The sequence below is a fragment of the Pristis pectinata genome, chromosome 40 (assembly GCF_009764475.1).
Source record: "Pristis pectinata isolate sPriPec2 chromosome 40, sPriPec2.1.pri, whole genome shotgun sequence".
Lineage (NCBI taxonomy): Eukaryota > Metazoa > Chordata > Chondrichthyes > Rhinopristiformes > Pristidae > Pristis > Pristis pectinata.
In genome coordinates, this window is record NC_067443.1 from 5,229,693 (window position 1) to 5,249,992 (window position 20,300).

The following is a 20,300-nucleotide window of genomic DNA, read 5'->3' on the forward strand; positions in this document are numbered from 1 at the left end:
CATCTCAGGGGAGTGCAGTCAGAGGCACTGTGGCAGACTAGAGGGGAGAGGAAATGTCGCCGTGCAGAGATCCGGAACGCAATCCCTGAGAGGCGCAGAGGTAACGTGATTCCACCACTTCCAAAAGGGAATTGAAAAGTTAAAAGGACCAGAAGGGAGCACAGGGCAGGGGGGGGGAAACATGAAGGGAACACGGCCTCCCACGGGAACCGAATACTCCATAAACCAAAACTATATACCGAATAAAATATTTATTGAACAAATAGCACAAAGATACATAGTTAGGAACACCAGCCAAGGGAAAATAAAAGAAACAAAGGTTGAATAATATTCAGTCGATTAAAGGCTCAGAGGAAGTCAAAGTTCCTTTTGGTGATTCCCTGCTGTATGAAGTTCACTTTCACTGGCTGTTGTGCACAGCTTTTCCCAACCTTTGGAGATCACAGTGTTGTAGTGTTGGGGGGGTGGGGGGGGATGGTGGTGGATGGTGGGGGGGACTCAGCAGCTAGTTCCTGCACTGGCAGCAACACGATAGGGCAGACCGTCAGTTTTCATGTTCAGGACGTCCAATAGAAGTCATCTGCCCTCCTTCCAATTGTGTCAGTGGGACCTTTCCCATTCCTGCCTGTGCCACAGTGCCCATTCAAAGATACCTCCTGGGCAAACCTCTGAACCTGAAGCCTTTCTGGATATCCGCTCAGGTGTGGCTCTTCGTGGGTCACCAGTCTGATGCACAGTCCATCAACCTCACCCAGGGAGAGACGGTTGGGAGAACTGGAAACAATGTCTGGGTGCAACAGGGAGAGAGAGCTTTGCTACTTGCCAGACACGGGCAGCGCCTGAGATGGCAGTGTACAAAGATGAAGCCAGAAGGGAGCAGGCAGCAGCTTTAAAACTGACCCCAGGGCCCTCTTAAAGGTCCTCTGACCCCCAGACACTGACAGTGCTCACCTCGTGATCGTCCACGTGTAAGAAAAATTGTAAGACAAATTGAATCAAATAGAACACATAGAACAATGATATAAAAAATTCTCTTCCACCTTTTAACAAAATAAGTGCTGAATTGCTTACATTATAGAAATCCTGATTACCTCTAAATAAAGAATTAATCAAAAGGAAATGGTTTATACCTTGTGTAGAGGTTTGAACTTTTGACCAGAGGATATGCTTTAGAGAGAGTGCATTAAAGATTGGTAGAATTCATTCTTGCGATGAGAATGCTGCTCTGAGAAGTAGGCTGTTTCTATTTTGCTTAGGCTTTACAAGAATAGAGGAGATCTCATTAAAATATATTAATTTCTTAAGGGGCCTGAGCTGGAGGCTTTTTTTTGCTGAGTCAACAGCCTAGAATATCACGGTAGCATGATAATTAGCTGGCACTTTCGAACTGAGATGAGGAAAAGGTTCTTCAGTGAGTGTTAGAAGCTTTGGAGTGCTCTACCCTAGAGGGTTGAGGATGCCCAGTTGCTGAATGCACTGAAGACTGAGCTCAGTAAATTCCAGGACACAAAAGCAATGGAGGGACATGGGGACGGACCAGGGAGGTGAGGTTGAGGTAGATCAGCCATGATATTGTTTGGCAAGGTCGGCTTGAGGGAACGTATGGCTGACTACTGCTTTTGTTCACAAAGAAGGGAAGGTGTGATGACTCTTCAGGCAAGCTGTGGTAGGATGGAGGGTTGGCGGCAAGGGGGGAGTTGAGCCGGCTCTGATTCTAACACTGGTTAGCAATGTTACTGAAGGATTAACACGTCGTATGCCAGTGATAATAAATCTCATTCTGATTCCCCTCTGGAATTGTGACAGGGGTAATGCTACAGGATACAAGGCTGGCGCTTAATGGGAGCACTTTTAAAACAGCAGATCTCCCTCCGAACTGGACCAGATTACAACTTAAGCATGACAGTTAAACCAGGACAAGCCATATAGTTACAGAAAGTGCAAAAGTCCCCAGAAAAATCCATTGAGGAGCTGGTAAGAGAGTTGCTCAGGAGAGAGGGAGGCACTTCTTGCTGTTTGGCTAGCATAGTGCACAAGAGTATCTGCATATGCTGTACAAACAGGCATCGAAATAACTCATCAGAAGTTCGATCAGTCACATCTGCATTCCAAGTAGTCAGTGTGGCAGGGTTGAAGACATTGAATAATAACGTGTATTATAGATAGATGAGATGAGAAGGACTTTTTCGCCATCTGAGTTTGGATCGAGGTACTGGAGCAGGTCCATCAAATTTTGAGTGGGACAAAGATTTCTTCAGGAGATAAGAAAGGGTAGTGTCCACCGCTGGCCAGGTTGGATGTGGTGTAGGAAGGGATAGGATGTGGCTCAGTGCCTTTATTTCTTTTCTGTGAAGGTTTATTTCCACTTCATTGTTTTGGTGCCAGCACGAGTGATATCTTGGCCAAGGTGACCACCAAGCCTTGGCAAAAGGTCTCTTCAGTTGACTGTGGAAGGAAAAGACACGGGTTTTTACGATGAAAGAAACAGCTGGAAATGGTGATCTGGTCTACCGAGCCTGGCCTGTACAGTGTGGTGGCTGAAGTACTGTAGCACGACTCTTGCCAGCCCCCTTCCACCCTCCCCCCGGCATGGAATGTGCTGGGGTGGCCAACGAGGAGGAGAGCCCAGGGCTAATAACAAAAGACTTGCATTTCTGTAATGTCTTTCACAAGCCTCAGAAAGTCACAAAGAGTCATTGAGGTGTGGTCACAGTTGTAAAGTAGAAGAAAACCAACACCAGGTACACACACGGCAAGCTCCCACAGCTGGCAGTGTGATCATCATTTCCCATATTGTTGGTTAAGTATTAGTGCAGGGGTCTGCAGAAACCCTTCTGTTTACCTTCAAAAGAAAGCAACGCACATCTTACGCCTACCAATGAAGGCAGTCAAGGCATGGTTGAACAGGTCAACTGAAAGTTGATAACCAACAGCGCAGCATTCCTGTGCTGCCAGATTCCACAGTGCCTTATTGTGACAGAGACATACAGAATAGTGAAGGGATATCTGGAAGGAGGGAAGTAAGTGTGTGTGTGTGTGTGTGTGTGTGTGTGTGTGTGTGTGTGTGTGTGTGTGTGTGTGTGTGTGTGTGTGTGTGTGTAGTGAAGGGACTGATTGATTTTCACAGCAGAACAGCGGCTAGGAGCAAACATACAGAGAATCAACGGGCAATGCAGGATCACAACACAAAAGCAGATTACAGAGCCAAATGGTCCGTACAGGTGCAAACAAACATTTTCTATTCATAGACGAGCAGTGAATCAAGGAAGAGTGAAAGGGACTCACATCTTATTAATAGGCAGGGACTGAGTCAAAGGATTTAGCAATTGCCGAGGGTGTATGTGCATTGTGTGTGTGTGTGTGGCGCGTGTGTTTTCAGTGTGGTGGGGCAGGGATGCCAATTTTCTTTCCAAAGGCCAGTCTCGTCGGTTGTTACAGATAAAGGGTTGTCATGGAAAAAAAATGGTCAAAATTCCAGTTAAAACTTACCGACTACAGAGCCACTTTTACAGATTTCTCGGAACAGAGTTTCCTGTAAAAACAAGACAATAAGTCAAATTAAACAAAAGAATCATCAGAACATATCACTATAATCCATCTGGTATTTTATCAGCTTGTACCACCAGTGCTCATTAACTTTAATTTCTGCGTCACTGCCTTTCCATCTGAGCTCCAAGACATCGTCAACACCTGAGTCAGCTGCCGCTGCTAATCGAGGTGTTTACATCTTCTGCAATCACCCTGAACTTTTGCGGTGTTTTGAACACCAGCTGGTGTTCCCTCACCCACAGTGAACATCACCACCCACACGACTGGTCTATTATCATGTACCGGTCCCTCAGCTCAGTGGGTGAAGTGCACTTGGTGTGATGGGATGTGGGGAAGACTTTGACATGGGTCTTTACTGCACTTGATCCCAAGTGTTGGAGTGGCTTCATCAATTGCTGTGGATAGACATGTTGGGATGGTCAGCATCCGGGGGGGGGGGGGGGGGGGGGGGGGGGGCAGGGGGGAGGGAATTGTCAACGTCTTGGGTTGAAACACATTAGTCCTGGGTTGACAATTCCTCCCCCCCCTCCCCACAGATGCTGCTCAACCCACTGAGTTCCTCCAGCAGATTGTGTGTTGCTCTAGATTCCAGCATCTGCAGTCTCATGTTGGTATGGTGACTGGTCTAGCAAGCAGATTCAGATCGGCTTGAGAGTTTTCTCTCCCACAGGGATGACACTCCTGAGGAACGGAATCACCATGAATTCACCGATCTCACTCTGACTTCTCTGTCTGTGGCCTCCCGCAATGTCACAACAAGACCCGATGCAAGAGAGACACAGGGCACTGCAGACACTAGAACCTGGAGCTAGAAACACAAACTGCTGGGGGAGCTCAGCGGGTCAGGCAGCATCTGTGGAGGGAAATGGACAGTTGACGTTTCGGGTCAAGACCCTTCAACTGGACTGCAGACAGACGTGTCGGTACGGTGACCGGAATAGTAAGCAGACACGAAACATCGACTGTCCATTTCCCTTCGCAGATGCTGCCTGACCCACCAAGTTCCTTCAGCAGTTTGTTTTTTAGACCCAATGCAAGTTTGAGGAACAACACCTCTTGTCTGGGTATGCTACAGCCTTCTAGACTCAAATTCTCCAACCTTAGAGATTTCACTCATTCTCTCCATCTGTATTAGAACCAGCCTTTTCTACCTGTCAACATCTCGGCTTTTCTATTCATACAGTCTGGCCTTTTGGGCATGTCCCACACTTCACAAGATCACAAGACAAGGGAGCAGAAGCAGGCCATTCGGCCCATCGAGTCTGCTCCAAGGAAAAGGGAAAAAGAAATGGGGTGGGAAAAAAACCTATTCTAATCCCATTTTCCAGCCTTATCCCCATATCCCTTGATACCCTGACTATTTAGATATCTGTCTATCTCCTCCTTGAGCACCCCCACTGATCTGGCCTCCACTGCTGTGCGTGGCAAGGAGTTCCACAATTTCACCACCCTCTGGGTAAAGAAATTTCTCCTCATCTCTGTCTTGAAACTGTACCCTCTAATTCTAAGATTGTGCCCTCTGGTCCTGGACTCGCCCACCAAGGGAAACAGCCTAGCCACATCTACTCTATCCTTTCCTGTCAACATTTTAAATGTCGCTACGAGGTCCTCTCTCATCCTTCTGTACTCCAGTGAGTACAGTCCAAGAGCCGACAAACGCTCATCATACGTAAGCCCTTTCATTCCGGGAATCATTCTCGTAAATCTCCTCTGAACCCTCTCCAACGTCAGCACATCCTTCCTAAGATGTGGGGCCCAAAACTGCGCACAGTATTCCAAATGAGGCCTCACTAGTGCCCCGTAGAGCCTCATCAACACTTCCTTACTTTTATACACTATACCTCTCGAGATGAATGCCAACATAGCATTCGCTTTCTTAACCACCGATCCAACCTGGTGGTTAACTTTTAAGGTATCTTGTACGAGTACCCCCAAGTCCCTCTGTACTACCGTACTTTCAATCTTCTCTCCTTCTAGATAATAATCTACCCGCTTATTTCTGCTTCCAAAGTGTACAACTGCACATTTCTCAACATTGAATCTCATCTGCCATTTCCTTGCCCATTCTCCTAAACTGTCTAGGTCCCTCTGCATCCTTTCTATTTCCTCTATGCTCTCTACTCCTCCACTTATCTTGGTGTCATCCGCAAACTTAGCCACACAACCATTTATTCCATCATCCAAATCATTGATGTACTAGGTAAAAAGGAGCGGCCCCAACACCGACCCTTGCGGCACACCACTAGTAACCGGTAACCAACCAGAACGAGATCCTTTTATTTCCACCCTTTGCTTCCTGCCAACCAGCCAATGCTCCACCCATTCTGTTATCCTACCTGTAATTCCATGACCTCTCATCTTATTAATCAGTCTCTTGTGAGGCACCTTATCGAAGGCCTTTTGAAAGTCTAAATACACAACGTCTACCGCCTCTCCCTTATCCACCCTACCTGTGAATTCACTTTGTGCAGATTACTTGGTCTCACCCTATCAGAGATGTTAAAGGGAGGTTCTGCCACCACCTCTGCTACCGAGACTAACTTCTCTCTCTTTCCCAGTTCTGATGAAGGGTCCCAGACCTGAAACGTTTCTCCCTCCACGGATGCTGCTCAACCTGCTGAGTGTCTCCAGTATTTTTATTTCACGTTTCCAGCATCTGCAGATGTTTGATTTTCACCTTGAATTTGAGAGATTTTTTTTAATATATGGATGAAATGTGGATGTCACTGACAAGGAGATCATTTATTAACCTTACCTAATTATAGAATCATAGAACAGTACAGCACAATACAGGCCCTTCGGCCGACAATGTTGTGCCAACCCTTAAACCTCGCCTAAGACTATCTAACCCCTTCCTCCCACATATCCCTCTATTTTAAATTCCTCCATATGCTTATTGAGCAATCTGTTGAATTTGACCAATGTACCTGCCTCCACCACCACCCCAGGCAACACATTCCATGCCCCAACCACTCTCCGGGTGAAAAACCTTCCCACCCATTACTTTAAAGCCATGCCCTCTTGTATTGAGCATTGGTGCCCTGGGAAAGAGGCACTGGCTGTCCACTCTATCTATTCCTCTCAACATCTTGTACCCCTCTATCATGTCTCCTCTCATCCTCCTTCTCTCCAAAGAGTAAAGCCCAAGCTCCCCTAGTCTCTCGATCCCTCGACTTATGAAAGTTAACATCCCATAAGCTTTCTTAACTACCAGAAACATAACTTTCTTAATTATCCCTGACCTGAGAGGCTTACTGGGATATTTCAGAAGACAGCCGAGAGTCAACCTGATTCCTGTGGGTTTGGAGTCACATTTAGTGCAGCCAGGGTAAAGGTGGCAAATCCTGGACATTAGTGACCCAGATGGGTTTTCAGGACCATGACTGATACTGGCTTTTTTAAAATTTATTTAATTAACCGAATCTATATTATTCCCCAATTGCCAGGTTAGGATCCACAATCCCCTGATTAGCAATAAAACCACAATCTTGCAACCAGGAAGTGGAGAGGGGTGCCATTGGCTACATTGGACGGATCTTCCAGAGTGGGCACAGGACTAACAGGGGGTTGAAGAATGGTCTAAATAGCTGCTTTCTTAGGTATTATTCCACGGGGATTCTGCCACACGTTATATACACGCACGCACGCACACACACAGAGTCTTGAAAGGATTTTGTCCCCATTTGATCCAAGTAACCCTTACTTTAACAATTCGCTTATATCAGTCCGGGTGCAGAGTTTCTTGAATTCTTCCAGAGTGGCTTCAATCTTCTTTTTCTCCTCCTCCAGACGCTTCTGCTGATCTAGGCAACGAATTATAAGATGCAACAATTCAGAATAATTGAACAAACCTCCGGACTTTCCTTTTGCTGAACCAGCCGATCTTTGTTCCACTGCTGCCAGCCTCATACAACCTCCGCGTGAGTTACTTTCAACAAGGCAAAATACACCATCTTAATAACTTCCAAATGTCTTTAATATCACCAAGTTCCTCGCGCGAGTGTTTCCAAACAAAGAACTTACATGATTCGGTGATCAAAAGCTCAGGTTGGTTTTAAAGAGATTCTTAAAAGTGAAAAGAGAGGTATTGAGGAGAGGGGATGCCCGAATCAAGGGCCCAATCAAGGCATGGCTGCCAAAAATAAGTAGTTAAGTTTGGGGAAGATCAATAGGTCAGAAATGGAGGAGTACAGAGGTCTTGGAGGGCTGAAGGTACAGAGCTGGGGAAGGATGAAACCACAGACAGATTTGAACAAAAGGGTGAGAGCTTTAATTGGTATTGGTATTAGTTTATTATTGTCACTTGTACCGAGGTACAGTGGAAAAACTTGTCTTGCATGCTGATCATATAGGTCAATTCATTACACAGTGCAGTTACATTGAGTTAGTACAGAGTGCATTGAGGTAGTACAGGTAAAAACAGTAACAGTACAGAGTAAAGTGTCACAGTACAGAGAAAGTGCAGTGCAATAAGGTGCAAGGTCACAACAAGGTAGATTGTGAAGTCATAGTCCATCTCATTGTATAAGGGAACCGTTCAATAGTCTTATCACAGTGGGGCAGAAGCTGTCCTTAAGTCTGGTGGTACGTGCCCTCAGGCTCCTGTATCTTCTACCCGATGGAAGAGGAGACAAGAGAGAATGTCCCGGGTGGGTGGGGTCTTTGATTATGCCGGCTGCTTCACCAAGATAACGAGAGGTAAAGACATAGAGTCCAAGGAGGGGAGGCTGGTGTCCATGATGTACTGGGCTGTGTCCACAACTGAGGTGTTGCTTAACTGGGAGGCATGCAGGCCAGTGAGTTCAGGGATTGCTGGGTGAACAAGACTCTGTGAATTAGGGCAATGAGCAGCAGAGTTTTGAAGACCCCAAGTTAATGGAGGAAAGAGTGGGGAGAGCAAACAGAAGCCCACTGGCAAAGACGTCTGCAGATGAAACATGAACCTGGTTTCAATGGGTAGATGAACCGAGGCAAGGGGCAAATTAGGGCAATGACATGGTGTTCTTTGATGCTTTTCTCTTTGGCTCAGTGAGCCTCGTTGCATGCTTCTCTATCATCTGGGTAACTTGAGTGAGCCTGCAATCTTTCGCTGTAGAGCTGCCAAAAGTTCACAAGCTCACTGCAAAGAAATTGAAGCAATTTCCAGAAGTGGTTTGAGCTTGGGAACCAGAAACACAATTTGCCAGTGGCAGCACACTGGGGAGTGCTTTGACAAAATACAAAAAGACATTCAAAAACAGGGTCGTGATCAACAGAGTAATTCCAATATAGAGAGGGGCGAGGTTGTCTATTTGTGTAGGAATTATGAGGTAACGCTGGTGAAAACTAGGGTTCTAAATTGGGCAGAGTAACAAAAAGATCTCGAGGTGCAAAGTCATACACCGTTAAAAGTAGCAACGAGGTCAACATAGTGCAAACAAATTAGCAGGGTGCATTTTTATGTTAAACACACATCGTCAGATAACCATCTAGATCACACATGTATTGTTAGTTGTGCAGCTGATGCACTGGTGTTGTTGCCTCAAAGCTGCAGGGACCTGGCTTCAATCCTGACATCAGGGCTATCTGTGTGAAGTTTGCACATTCTCCTTGTGACTGCAGCAGTTTCCTCTGGGACCCCCACCATTCAGGCCGTGCCCTCTTCTCGATGCTGCCATCAGGCAGGAGGTACAGGAGCCTGAAAGATCCACACCTCAAGGTTCAACAACTGCTTCTTCCCCACTGCCGTCAGGTTCTTGAACCGATCTGAAAAACCTTAACACTACCTCAGACACCCACCCACATACCTTCCCCTGCCTCAGCTGGACTCACCTATCGCCTGTGTTCCTCCCCCTCTCCTTACTTTTTTATTCTGGCTTCTGCCCTCTTCCTTTCCAGTCCCGATGAAGGGTCTCGACCCGAAGCATCGACTGTTTATTTCCTTCCATAGATGCTGCCTCACCTGCTGAGTTCCTCGAGATCACAAGACAAAGGAGTAGAAGTAGGCCATTCGGCCCATCAAGTCTGCTCCATAAGCTGAACTAAAACTATTCCTATCTAGCCTCAATTTCTGGCCTTATCCCCATATCTCTTGATACCCTGACTAATTAGATACCTATCAATCTCCCAATGATCGGGCCTCCACAGCTGTACGTGGCAACAAATTCCATAAATTCACTACCCTCTGGCTAAAGAAATTTCTCCTCAATTCTGTTTCAAACCAGTACCCTCTAATTCTAAGACTGTGCTCTCTAGTTTTGGACTCACCCACCAAGGGAAATAGCTTAACCACATCTACTCTGTCCAGTCCTTTCAATATTCTAAATGTTTCTATGAGGTCCCCTCTCATTCTTCTGTACTCCAATGAGTACAGTCCAAGTGCCAACAAACTCTCATCATATGTAAGCCCTTTCATTCCAGGAATCATCCTCGTAACTCTTCTCTGAACCCCCTCCAACATCAGTACATCCTTCCTAAGGGGCCCAAACCTGCACACAGTATTCCAAATAAGGCCCCACCAGTGCCCCACAGAGCCTCATCAACACTTCCTTACTTATCTTGTGTGTGTTGCTCCAGATTCCAACATCTGCAGAATCTCATGTGTCTCAGACTATATTTTATTTTCTCTTGCTCTCTGAACTTGCACTAGTGTCGTTATGTGTATTTTGTCGTGCAAGTTCTGTATAACTTACGTTAAGTTGATGTTAACTTATGTTTGTACTTACCGTGCTACTGCTGCAGACAGCTAATTTTCATGCCTTTATACCCTGTATGTGCATGCCTATGACAATAAACTTGAACTTGTTTCCTCCCACGTCCCAAAGATGTGCTGGTAGATTAATTTGCTGGAGCAAATGTATGGGTAAATGACAAAATAATCAGGAAGGGAATTTAATGGGCATGTGACAGAGAATAAGTTGTAAAATACAGGAAATAACGTGAGGTGGGATGGGGCTGATCGGATCACTCTGCTGGAATCAATGGTCCAAATGGCCTGTGTTGTGAATGACCCACAGGTCCTCCCCCAGGTTACGGCAGGGTTCCGTTCCTGTGAACTGTCCCTAACCCCAACAGTTCACAAGTCGGAAATGGCGGCCGCAAACTAGGTTCCCACATGATAGAAGATTCCTGCAGCCGTCGGCAAATCCGTCCTCGAAAACACTCGTTCATATGTAGACTGGACGCGTCAAGCGTTCGAAAACTGGTGAGGACCTGTAGCGGGAAAGGCTGATAAGATCAGGCTCCCTTTTCTCTGGAAAAGGGAAGGCTCAGAGTGTGACCAGATGGGAGTCTTTAAGACCATTGCCGGGTAGATTTACAGGAGTTGGTTTCAGCTGTAGGGGTTATTACAAAGCTACAGCTATGAAAGCAAGGCAATCCCTATTAAGTCCAGTTGGGAATCTGGAAGGATCTTGTTTATCCAGAAAGTGGAGCTTATTCCCACAGAGTGGCTGAGGTGATTAAGGGGATGGACTTAAGGGGAAGCTGGATGAGGCAGAAAGGAAAAGGGGAGAGAGAGAGAGAGAGAGAAGATGGAAGGAGTCTCATATGGAGCAGAAACAGGCAGGGAGCAGATGGGCTGAATGGCCTGTTTCAATACTGTTCCCTCAAAGAAGGGTCACAAGGTCCACGAACACCCTAATGCTCTGAACTGCCTCAGGAGCTAGTTGTAAATCCTGTTTTAAAGATGTTGTTCTTTCTTGTAAAAATTGTGTATAATTTATGTCTAATTGATGTTTTTCATGTGAATGCTGCTTATCTGATTCTATGTGCCTGTGATGCTGCTGCAAGTAAGTTTTACATTGCACCTGTGCACACGTGGACTTGTACGTATGATAATAAACTCCACTATGACTTTGGCAATCTACTTTCATCAGGTCCCCTCTTGCGCTACTGATATCAGACCTTAACTTGAGGACCGACCTTATCCCTGTCTACAACCACCTTGAGACCTACAGAATTACGGTCACTGTTCCCAAACCATTCCCCACGGACACTTTGACCACCTGCCCAGTTTCATTTCCTAAGATCAAGTACTACCCTGGCTCGAGTAGGACTATCTCTGATGCAGGGTTACGACCCGAAATGTCAACAATTCCTTTCCTCCCACAGATGCTGCTCGACCTGCTGAGCTCCTCCCAGCAGATTGTTGCTCCAGGATGATCTACATTTTGTCTCAAAAATCTCTCTTTGATGCACTAAACAAATTCTGCCCCATCTAAGCCCCATGCATTAAGTCTTCCTTAGCCTCCCTAGGATGATTTAACAAATTCTAGCCCAACTAAGTCCCTTGCACCAAGCCTCCTCAGCTCTCTTGTGGAAGTTTTGAGGTGGGATAGTGGGGGGAGAGACTGGGTGGGGTAAACACTGTGAAGGTGATCACTAGTTGTGTACCATTCCACCAGGGTGAAATCACAGCCAAACTGGATCTACTCTACATCCATTCAATAAGGACCATTGATCATTGAGATTGTGGCAGGGGTGGGGTTTACCATGACCCGCCCCCTCCTGGACCCAGTGGATTGTGCCACCTATAACGTGGACTGCAGTTACACCCCCAGGCTACTCCGACAGCATCTGCCAAACCCACGACCTCCACCAGCCAGGCAACGGCAGCAGGTGTAGGAGATCTCCACCCCTCCAAGTTCCACGCCATCCTGACAGCAACTGCTCTGCCCGCGACGGCAAGAAACTGCCGAGAGTTGTGGACACGGCTCAGCACGTCACAGAAACCAGCCTCCCCTCCATGGACTCTGTCTACACCTCCCATTGCCTCGGTAAAGCAGCCAAAATAATCAAGGACCCCTCCCACCCCGACATTCACTCTTCTTCCCCCCTCCCATTGGGCAGAAGATACGAAAGACTGAAAGCAGGTACCACCAGGCTCGAGGACAGCTTCTACCGGGCAGGCACAGTAATGTAGCGGTTAGTGTAACGCTATTACAGCGCCAGCGACCCGAGTTCAATTCCAGCCACTGTCTGTAAGGAGTTTGTACGTTCCCCGTGTCTGCGTGGGTTTCCTCTGGGTGCTCCATTCCAAAGACATACGGGCTAGGAGGTTATGGGCATGCTATGTTGGCGCTGGAAGCGTGGTGACACTTGTGCGCTGCCCCCAGAACACTATGCAAAAAAGATGCGTCTCACTGTATGCTTCGATGTACACGTGACTAATAAAGATATCTCTTATCTTATCCCACTGTTATAAGACTATTGAACGGTTCCCTACTACGGTAAGATGGACTCTTGAACTCACAATCTACCTCGTCATGGCCACACTGACGTCTGTCCATGGCCTCCTGTGCTGCCACTTTGAGGCCAGATGCAGGTTGGAGGAGCAACACCTCATATTCCACCTTGGTCGTCTCCAATCTGACAGCATCAACATCGATTACTCTAACTCCCAGTAACCCTTCTGTTGACACCACCCCCCCCCACCCTTTTTACTCCCCCTTTTGCTTTCCCTCATTCATGTGGCCCCCTCACCCCTTCTCTTTCCCCTCCCCCGCCCTTGCCATCACCTCCCTCTGGTTCCCTACATCCTTCCCTTTATTCCATGGTCTACTGTCCTCTCCTATCGGATTCCTTCTTCAGCCCTTTGCCTCTTCCACCTGTCACCTCCCAGCTTCTCACATCATTCCCCCCCCCCCCGCACCCCACCTACCTTCCCCCTCTCACCTGAACTCACCTATCACCTGCCAGCCTGTGCTCCTCCCCCTCCCTTTTTATTCTGGCTTCTCCCCTCTTCCTTTCCAGTCCTGATGAAGGGTCTCGATCTGAAACGTCGATTGTTTATTTCCCACCACAGATGCTGCCTGACCTGCTGAGTTCCTCCAGCATTTTGCCTGTCTGCCTGCACTGCACTTTCTCTGTAACCATAACACTTCACATTCTGTTATTGTTTTCCCTTGTACTGCCTCAATGCACTGTTGTAATGAAATGATCTGTACGAATGGTATGCAAGACAAGTTTTTCACTGTACCTTGGTACATGTGACAATAATAAACCAAATTTTATTTAAATCACTGTTCCTTCAGCATTGCTGGGTCTAAATCCTGGAACTCCCTCCCCAACAGCACTGAAGGAGCACCTGCACCATACAGACTGCAGCAGTTCAAGAGGTCACCATTTGCCAGTGATGACTAGATTGAAATAGATACTGGGGAAAGATTTCAGGTGGGGTGGATTGACTCTGAACTTTTTCCTTTCAGTCATGGGGTTTATAAGTGATCATGATTTCCATGAATATACTTTGGCAGCCTTTAACCTCTGTTGAGGATAAAACAAACGTTTGTCATCTCACTGCTTCAGCCTCAGGCTTAAAACATCACCAGTACAATTACAATTAGATTACCAAGTACCAGGAGCAGATTTGCTGTTTCCTTGCCCTCCTTAGGCTAAAGAGATTGAATAGTGCAGACTAAACGCTGAGATCAACACACCCACAACCAATTTGGAGGTAGGGTGGGGCGTAACAGTGTTCCCTACACATGGGAGATGATTGTGCATTGTCCCACACCAGCGAGTCTTTATCACATTATCTTTGCCTTTAATGTGAGTTATCCTGAGATCAAACTCTTGCAACAAAACTTTGTCACGAACCAGCAACAAAAGAAACACACTGAGCATGATTCAGTGTTAAAAACTATTTTATTAATCACTACTTATGATAATACGTAAAATAAAAGTAAAAATGTTAGTATGTTAGAATTCAAAAATGTTAAACCTTGAACGTTAACCCCAAAACTAAACTCTTCGTGTGTGTGTGTGTGACAAAGTCCAAAACTCCCAGTTCCGGAATGGTTCTTAAAGTTCAGTTCCGCAAGCCATAAGGTGAAACATGAGCAAGGGCTTCTTCAACAACCACCGTTGTCTGAAGATAAGACGTAGATGTAGAGAACATAGGGAGAGTAGATACGAAATCCAAATGTTCCACGATGGAACCCCAAACGACACTTCAGTATTTACTCGGTAGTGACTTCCTCACCCCGAAAAGCATCCAGCAACAAAAGAAACACACTGAGCATGATTTAGTGTTAAAAACTATTTTATTAATCACTACTTATGATAATACGTAAAATAAAAGTAAAAATGTTAGTATGTTAGAATTCAAGAATGTTAAACCTCGAACGTTAACCCCAAAACTAAACTCGTCGTGTGTGTGTGTGACAAAGTCCAAAACTCCCAGTTCCTGAATGGTTCTTAAAGTTCAGTTCCGCAAGCCACAAGGTGAAACATGAGCAAGGGCTTCTTCAACAACCACCGTTGTCTGAAGATAAGATGTAGATGTAGAAAACATAGAGAGAGTACATACGAAATCCAAATGTTCCACGATGGAACCCAAACGACACTTCAGTGTTTACTCGGTAGTGACTTCCTCACCCCGAAAAGCATCCGAATCGTGGTCGTCCACACACAAATACCTGTTTCCTTCTACAGGTCAGCAACAAAGTGAACTCCACCGGATTACTTCCAACTTCCATACATGGATTTCAGTGGAAAACACAGTTATTGTTTCTCATCCCTCTTTAGAGAAAACAAGCAGGCTGGTGTCTCTCTCCCTTCTCTCTCTCTCTTTCTTCTTCTTCTTCTTACTTCTTCAACAACGTCATTACGTCCTTTATCTTCTATTGACGTAAGCACGCCCCACACACACATACACACACACTTTCTATCTTAAAGGGACTTTCACTGAGTCCGTAACACCTCCCACCTAAAAAAGGACTGGAGAGAGAAAAGCTATTTTGTCTGTTGGAGGGAAAGCCAAAATCAGAGTCGAGTTTACTGTCATATGTACAAGTCCACGTGTGCACAGGTGCAATGAAAAACTTACTTGCAGCAGCATCACAGGCACATAGCATCGGAGACACAACATTCACAAGAACACAAATTAATCAAAATTATACAAGAAAGGACACAATTAGAACAAAACAAAATACAAAGCCCATTTTAGTGCAAAGTGGTCCCAGTGTTGCCATTCTGAGGTAGTGATTAGGGTTGGTTTAAGAACCAAATGGTTGAAGGGAAGTAGCTGTTCCTGAACCTGGTGGTGTGGGACTTCAGGCTTCTGTACCTCCTGCCTGACGGTAGCTTCAAGAAGATAGCATGGCCCGGATGGTGGAGATCTTTGAGGATGGATGTTGCCTTCTTGAGGCAGCCCCTCCTGTAGATACTCCTGATGGTGGGGAGGGATGTGCCCGTGATGTACTGAGCTGAGTCCACTACTCTCTGCAGCTTTTTACGTTCCCTCGCATTTGAATTGCCGTACCAACCATGGTGCAACCAGACAGGGTACTTTCAACAGTACATATGCAGAGATTTGTTAGAGTGTGCGGTGACATGCCAAACCTCCTTAACCTTTTAAGAACAGTGCATTACCTCAAAAGAGGTAAAGGATGACATGGGGAAGCACTTCTTCATGTAAAAGCTATTGGAAATGACAAAACTTAGATGAGTAGATATTTATCAGGCAAGATGATTAGAGTTATGGAACTAAGGTGAGTAGGTGGGGAGGAAGAGAGAATGACAGGGTTGGGAGGATCCTTGATTATGTTGGCTGCTTTCCCAAGGTGGCAGGAAGTGTAGACAGAGGAACACTGACTGAATTTTCCCTCCCCCCTTTCCCCCCAAATACTGAGGCTAACTGCAGCTGCCCACCCTCCCTGCCAGCCATCACCCCATTCACGCCACCCACGCTGCCCCCATCCCGCCCCGACTGAAAACCCACCAACATCCATTAATTTATTTAACCTGAAGAGCACCAAAATGGTGAATTTAAAACTGGAACAAAAGCCTGGGACAACGGGAACAATACCTGAGAGATATTGCACAATGATCTTTATAATGGGAGTGTTGCAGACATTACTATATTTAAAACATAGGTTTGTTTCTTACCTTCCTTTGCCTTAAGTTCATTTTTCTGTTTCTCAGCATTGTCACTTATTTGTTTCTGGAACAGGAGGGCAAAAAAAGACATAAAAAGCTTTTGAAAGGCTTAAAACAAGGTGGATTTACACAGAATTTTTAACATAAAGGCACTACAGAACAGTGAGTTCCCAACAAACTGTGGCACTGAATTACACAAGGTGATGAAGGAAGGCAATTAAGAACTTGATCAATAGGTTTTAGGAAACAATTTCAAGGAGCAGCTGCAGAGGCAGTTCGGTCAGTGGACACAGATTTCAACACCAGTTTTCAAATGGAAATTAGATAAATACTCTGAAGGAATATTGTGAATTGCTTCTGGTATGATAATTGGAAGAGGATCAGGGAGGGTATTAATAGCAATTGCTTTATTATTGTCACATTACCAAGATACAGTGAAAATCTTTCAGAGCGACACAAAAGGGTCGACTGTCCATTTCCCTCCACAGATGCTGCCCAACCTGCTGAGCTCCCCCAGCACCTTTCCTGTCAGTCCAGATTCCAGCATCTGCACTCTCTCGTGTCTCAGTGAAAGGCTTTTACTTGCATGCCACGACTGGTCACAGCTATCTTCGTCTCCCCAGGCTGAACAGAGACAACACTTGTCCTGTCCTTTGGGATGGGACAGGAGCGTGGTGTTATGAGTCAGGTTGCTATTTGGTGAATGTCCCTTTAAGGCACCTGAACAGTAGAGTAGTTGTGTGTGTGTGTGTGTGTGTGTGTGTGTGTGTGTGTGTGTGTGTGTGTGTGTGTGTGTGTGTGTGTGTGTGTGTGTGTGTGTGTGTGTGGTGTCATCAAGACAGCAAGATAACAATGTGCTGGCTGTTTTGCTCAGTCAATCGAAGTGAGTCGGAGAAATGACAGAGACAGAGACACGGACTGCTGGTCTCTGTATCGATGGATGAAGAACAATAGCTGTGTCTGTCACTACAATCCATGTATGGATTTTTGGAGCAAACAAGTGGAGTCCACTTTGTTGTTAAGCTGTACTGGAAAACAGGTATTTCTGTGGGCAGCCGCATATCGAATGCCTTTGGGGTGGCAGATACTTAGGAACAAAGCAGTGCAGATCATTAGAAATTGAGGTGTCGTATGGGTTCCATCGTGGAACATGTGGATTTCATAATTTCTCTCTATGTTTTCTCTTCAGTCAACAGTGGTTTTGCAAAAGCCTTTGCTCACGTTTCAGCTGATGACTTGAACTGAACTTTGAGAACTATTCCTAGACTTGGAGTTTGGGAATTTGCCACACACACACACTTCGAGTTTAGTTTTGGGGTTAATGTTTAACATCTAACGTTTTTACTTTTCTTATTATCATAAGTAGTTATTAACAAAATAGTTTCTAACACTTATACATGACTCGGTGTGTTTCTATTGTTGCTGGTACGTAACAGTGGGGATCAGCTGTCCTTCCCTGATCTGGCCTTTAAATGAGTCCAACCCAATGATATGGTTCACATTTAATAGACCTCTAAAGTGGTCAAACAGGGCACTCAATTTAGAGGACAAATAATTCTGGGCCTTTAAGTTCAAGTTTATTGTCATGGGCAGACATACCCAGGGTGCAAATGCCCTGAAAATTAGCTTTTTGCAGCAGCAGCTCAATACATTACAAACATAAATTATATAAACATAACAACATTGGTGCGAGTTGAGGGAAATATAGGCCGAGGTAGAATTTGGGTTTTTCCAGATTGGTTCAGGAACCTGATGGCAGAGGGGAAGGAGCCGTTGTTGTTGGCCCTCAGGCTCTTGTATTGATGGCAGAATCGAGGAGAGGGCACAGCCTGGATGGTGGGGGTTCCTGGTGATGGATGTCACCTTCCTGAGACATCGCCTCTTGCAGATGTCCTCGATGGTGGGGAGAGCTGTACCTGTGATGGAAATGGCCAAGTCCGCCACTCTCTGCAGCCTCTTGCGTTCTCTTGGATCATTGCCATCCCACACAGGAATAAATTCAAATCTTACCTTTTTGACCCAGTTTTTTGGCCAGCAGTCCTAAACTCTTCAGCAATAAATTTTGATTTACATTCCCCTGATGTATGGGGCATTTTACTATAGAGCCATAGAACCATACAGCACAAAACAGGCCCTTCGGCCCACCGTGTCGTGCCGTCCATCAGACCACCCTCACACTACCTAACCCCTTCCTCCTGCATATCCCTCTATCTCACGTTCCTCCATATGCCTATCCAACAAGCTCTTGAACCTGTTCAATGTATCTGCCTCCACCACCACCCCAGGCAGTGCATTCCATGTACCAACCACTCTGGGTGAAAAACCTCCCTCTGACATCTCCCCTGAACCTCCCACCCATAACCTTAAAGCCATGACCTCTCGTCTTGAGCACTGGTGCCCTGGGAAGGAGGCGCTGACTGTCTACTCTATCTATTCCTCTCAATATTTTATATACCTCTATCATGTCTCCTCTCATCCTCCTCCTTTCCAGTGAATAAAGCCCTAGCACCTTAAGCCTCTCCTCATATTCAATACCCTCCAATCCAGGCAGCATCCTGGTAAATCTCCTCTGCACCGTCTCCAACGCCTCCATATCCTTCCTATAATGAGGCGACCAGAACTGAACACAGTACTCTAAATGTGGCCTAACTAGAGTTTTGTAAAGCTGCATCATAACCTCGCGGCTCTTAAACTCAATCCCGCGACTTATGAAAGCCAACATCCCATTGGCCTTCTTAACTGCTCTTTCCACCTGTGAGGCAACTTTCAACGAACTGTGAATATGAACCCCCAGATCCCTCTGCTCCTCCACACTGCCAAGTACCTTGCCGTTTACCCTGTACTCTGCCCTGGAGTTTGTCCTTCCAAAGTGTACCACCTCACACTTCTCCGGATTGAACTCCATCTGCCACTTGTCAGCCCAGCTCTGCATCCTATCAATATCCCTCTGTAAGCTCCGACAGCCCTCCACACTATCCACAACACCGCCTATCTTAGTGTCGTCTGCAAAACTTACTAACCCAGCCCTCCACCCCCTCATCTAAGTCATCTATAAATATCACAAAAAGTAGAGGTCCCAGAAACCGATCCCTGCGGGACACCACTAGTCACTGCCTTCCAATCCGAGGGCACTCCTTCCACCACAACCCTCTGTTTTCTACATGCAAGCCAATTCCTAATCCACACAGCCAAGCTTCCTTGGATCCCTTGGCCTCTGACCTTCTGAAGAAGCCTACCATGAGGAACCTTATCAAATGCCTTACTAAAATCCATGTAAACCACATCCACCACACTGCCCTCATCAATCTTCCTGTTAAAGGATGCTCCATAAATGCAGATTCCATTGATTTTCAGTCTATTTTGCCACATTCAGCAGGGTCAAATGTACAACTAGCCACAGAGCAGTAACTGATCTCCCCATTGTACTGATGCCTTGCACCCTGTGTTGATGCACTGACACCCTGGCTGTTATACAGAATGCACAGAACAGAACTGGTTAAATCACTGCTCTCCTTCTCTTTAAGCCCGGTTAGCAAATTATTGGTGACAGAACTTAATGTTCCCAAATTGTGAAGAACAGAGGTTAAGGATAACATTTGCCACAATCACACTGAATAGATGCCAGGTAAATTGGTAAATTATTGTCACATGAACTTTATTTTGTATGCCATCCATACAGATCATTTCATTGCACAGTGCATTGAGGTAGTACAAGGGAAGAGCAATAACAGAATGCAGAATAAAGTGTTACAGTTACAGAGAAAGTGCAGTGTGTAGGCAGACAATAAGGTGCCAGGCCTTAATGAGGTAGATTGTGAGGTCAAGAGCCCATTTTATCATACTGGGGGCCATTCAATAGTCTTACAACAGTGGGACAGAAGCTGTCCTTG

General features: G+C 45.9%; 1 protein-coding gene across 1 annotated transcript in view; it reads right to left on the reverse strand.

Annotated features, from left to right (window-relative positions):
• Nucleotides 1-232: 232 nt before the first annotated feature.
• Nucleotides 233-20,300, reverse strand: part of LOC127587373 (chromatin assembly factor 1 subunit A-like) — a 29,647-nt gene continuing 9,579 nt past the window's right edge. Inside the window, exons 2-5 of the mRNA XM_052045664.1 lie at nucleotides 16,420-16,474; nucleotides 7,253-7,352; nucleotides 3,490-3,532; nucleotides 233-2,445 (exon numbers count right to left, since the gene is read on the reverse strand). Of these exons, the coding sequence (XP_051901624.1) occupies nucleotides 3,493-3,532; nucleotides 7,253-7,352; nucleotides 16,420-16,474 (195 nt within the window). The 3' untranslated portion in view covers nucleotides 233-2,445; nucleotides 3,490-3,492. The remainder of the gene's footprint in view (nucleotides 2,446-3,489; nucleotides 3,533-7,252; nucleotides 7,353-16,419; nucleotides 16,475-20,300) is intronic.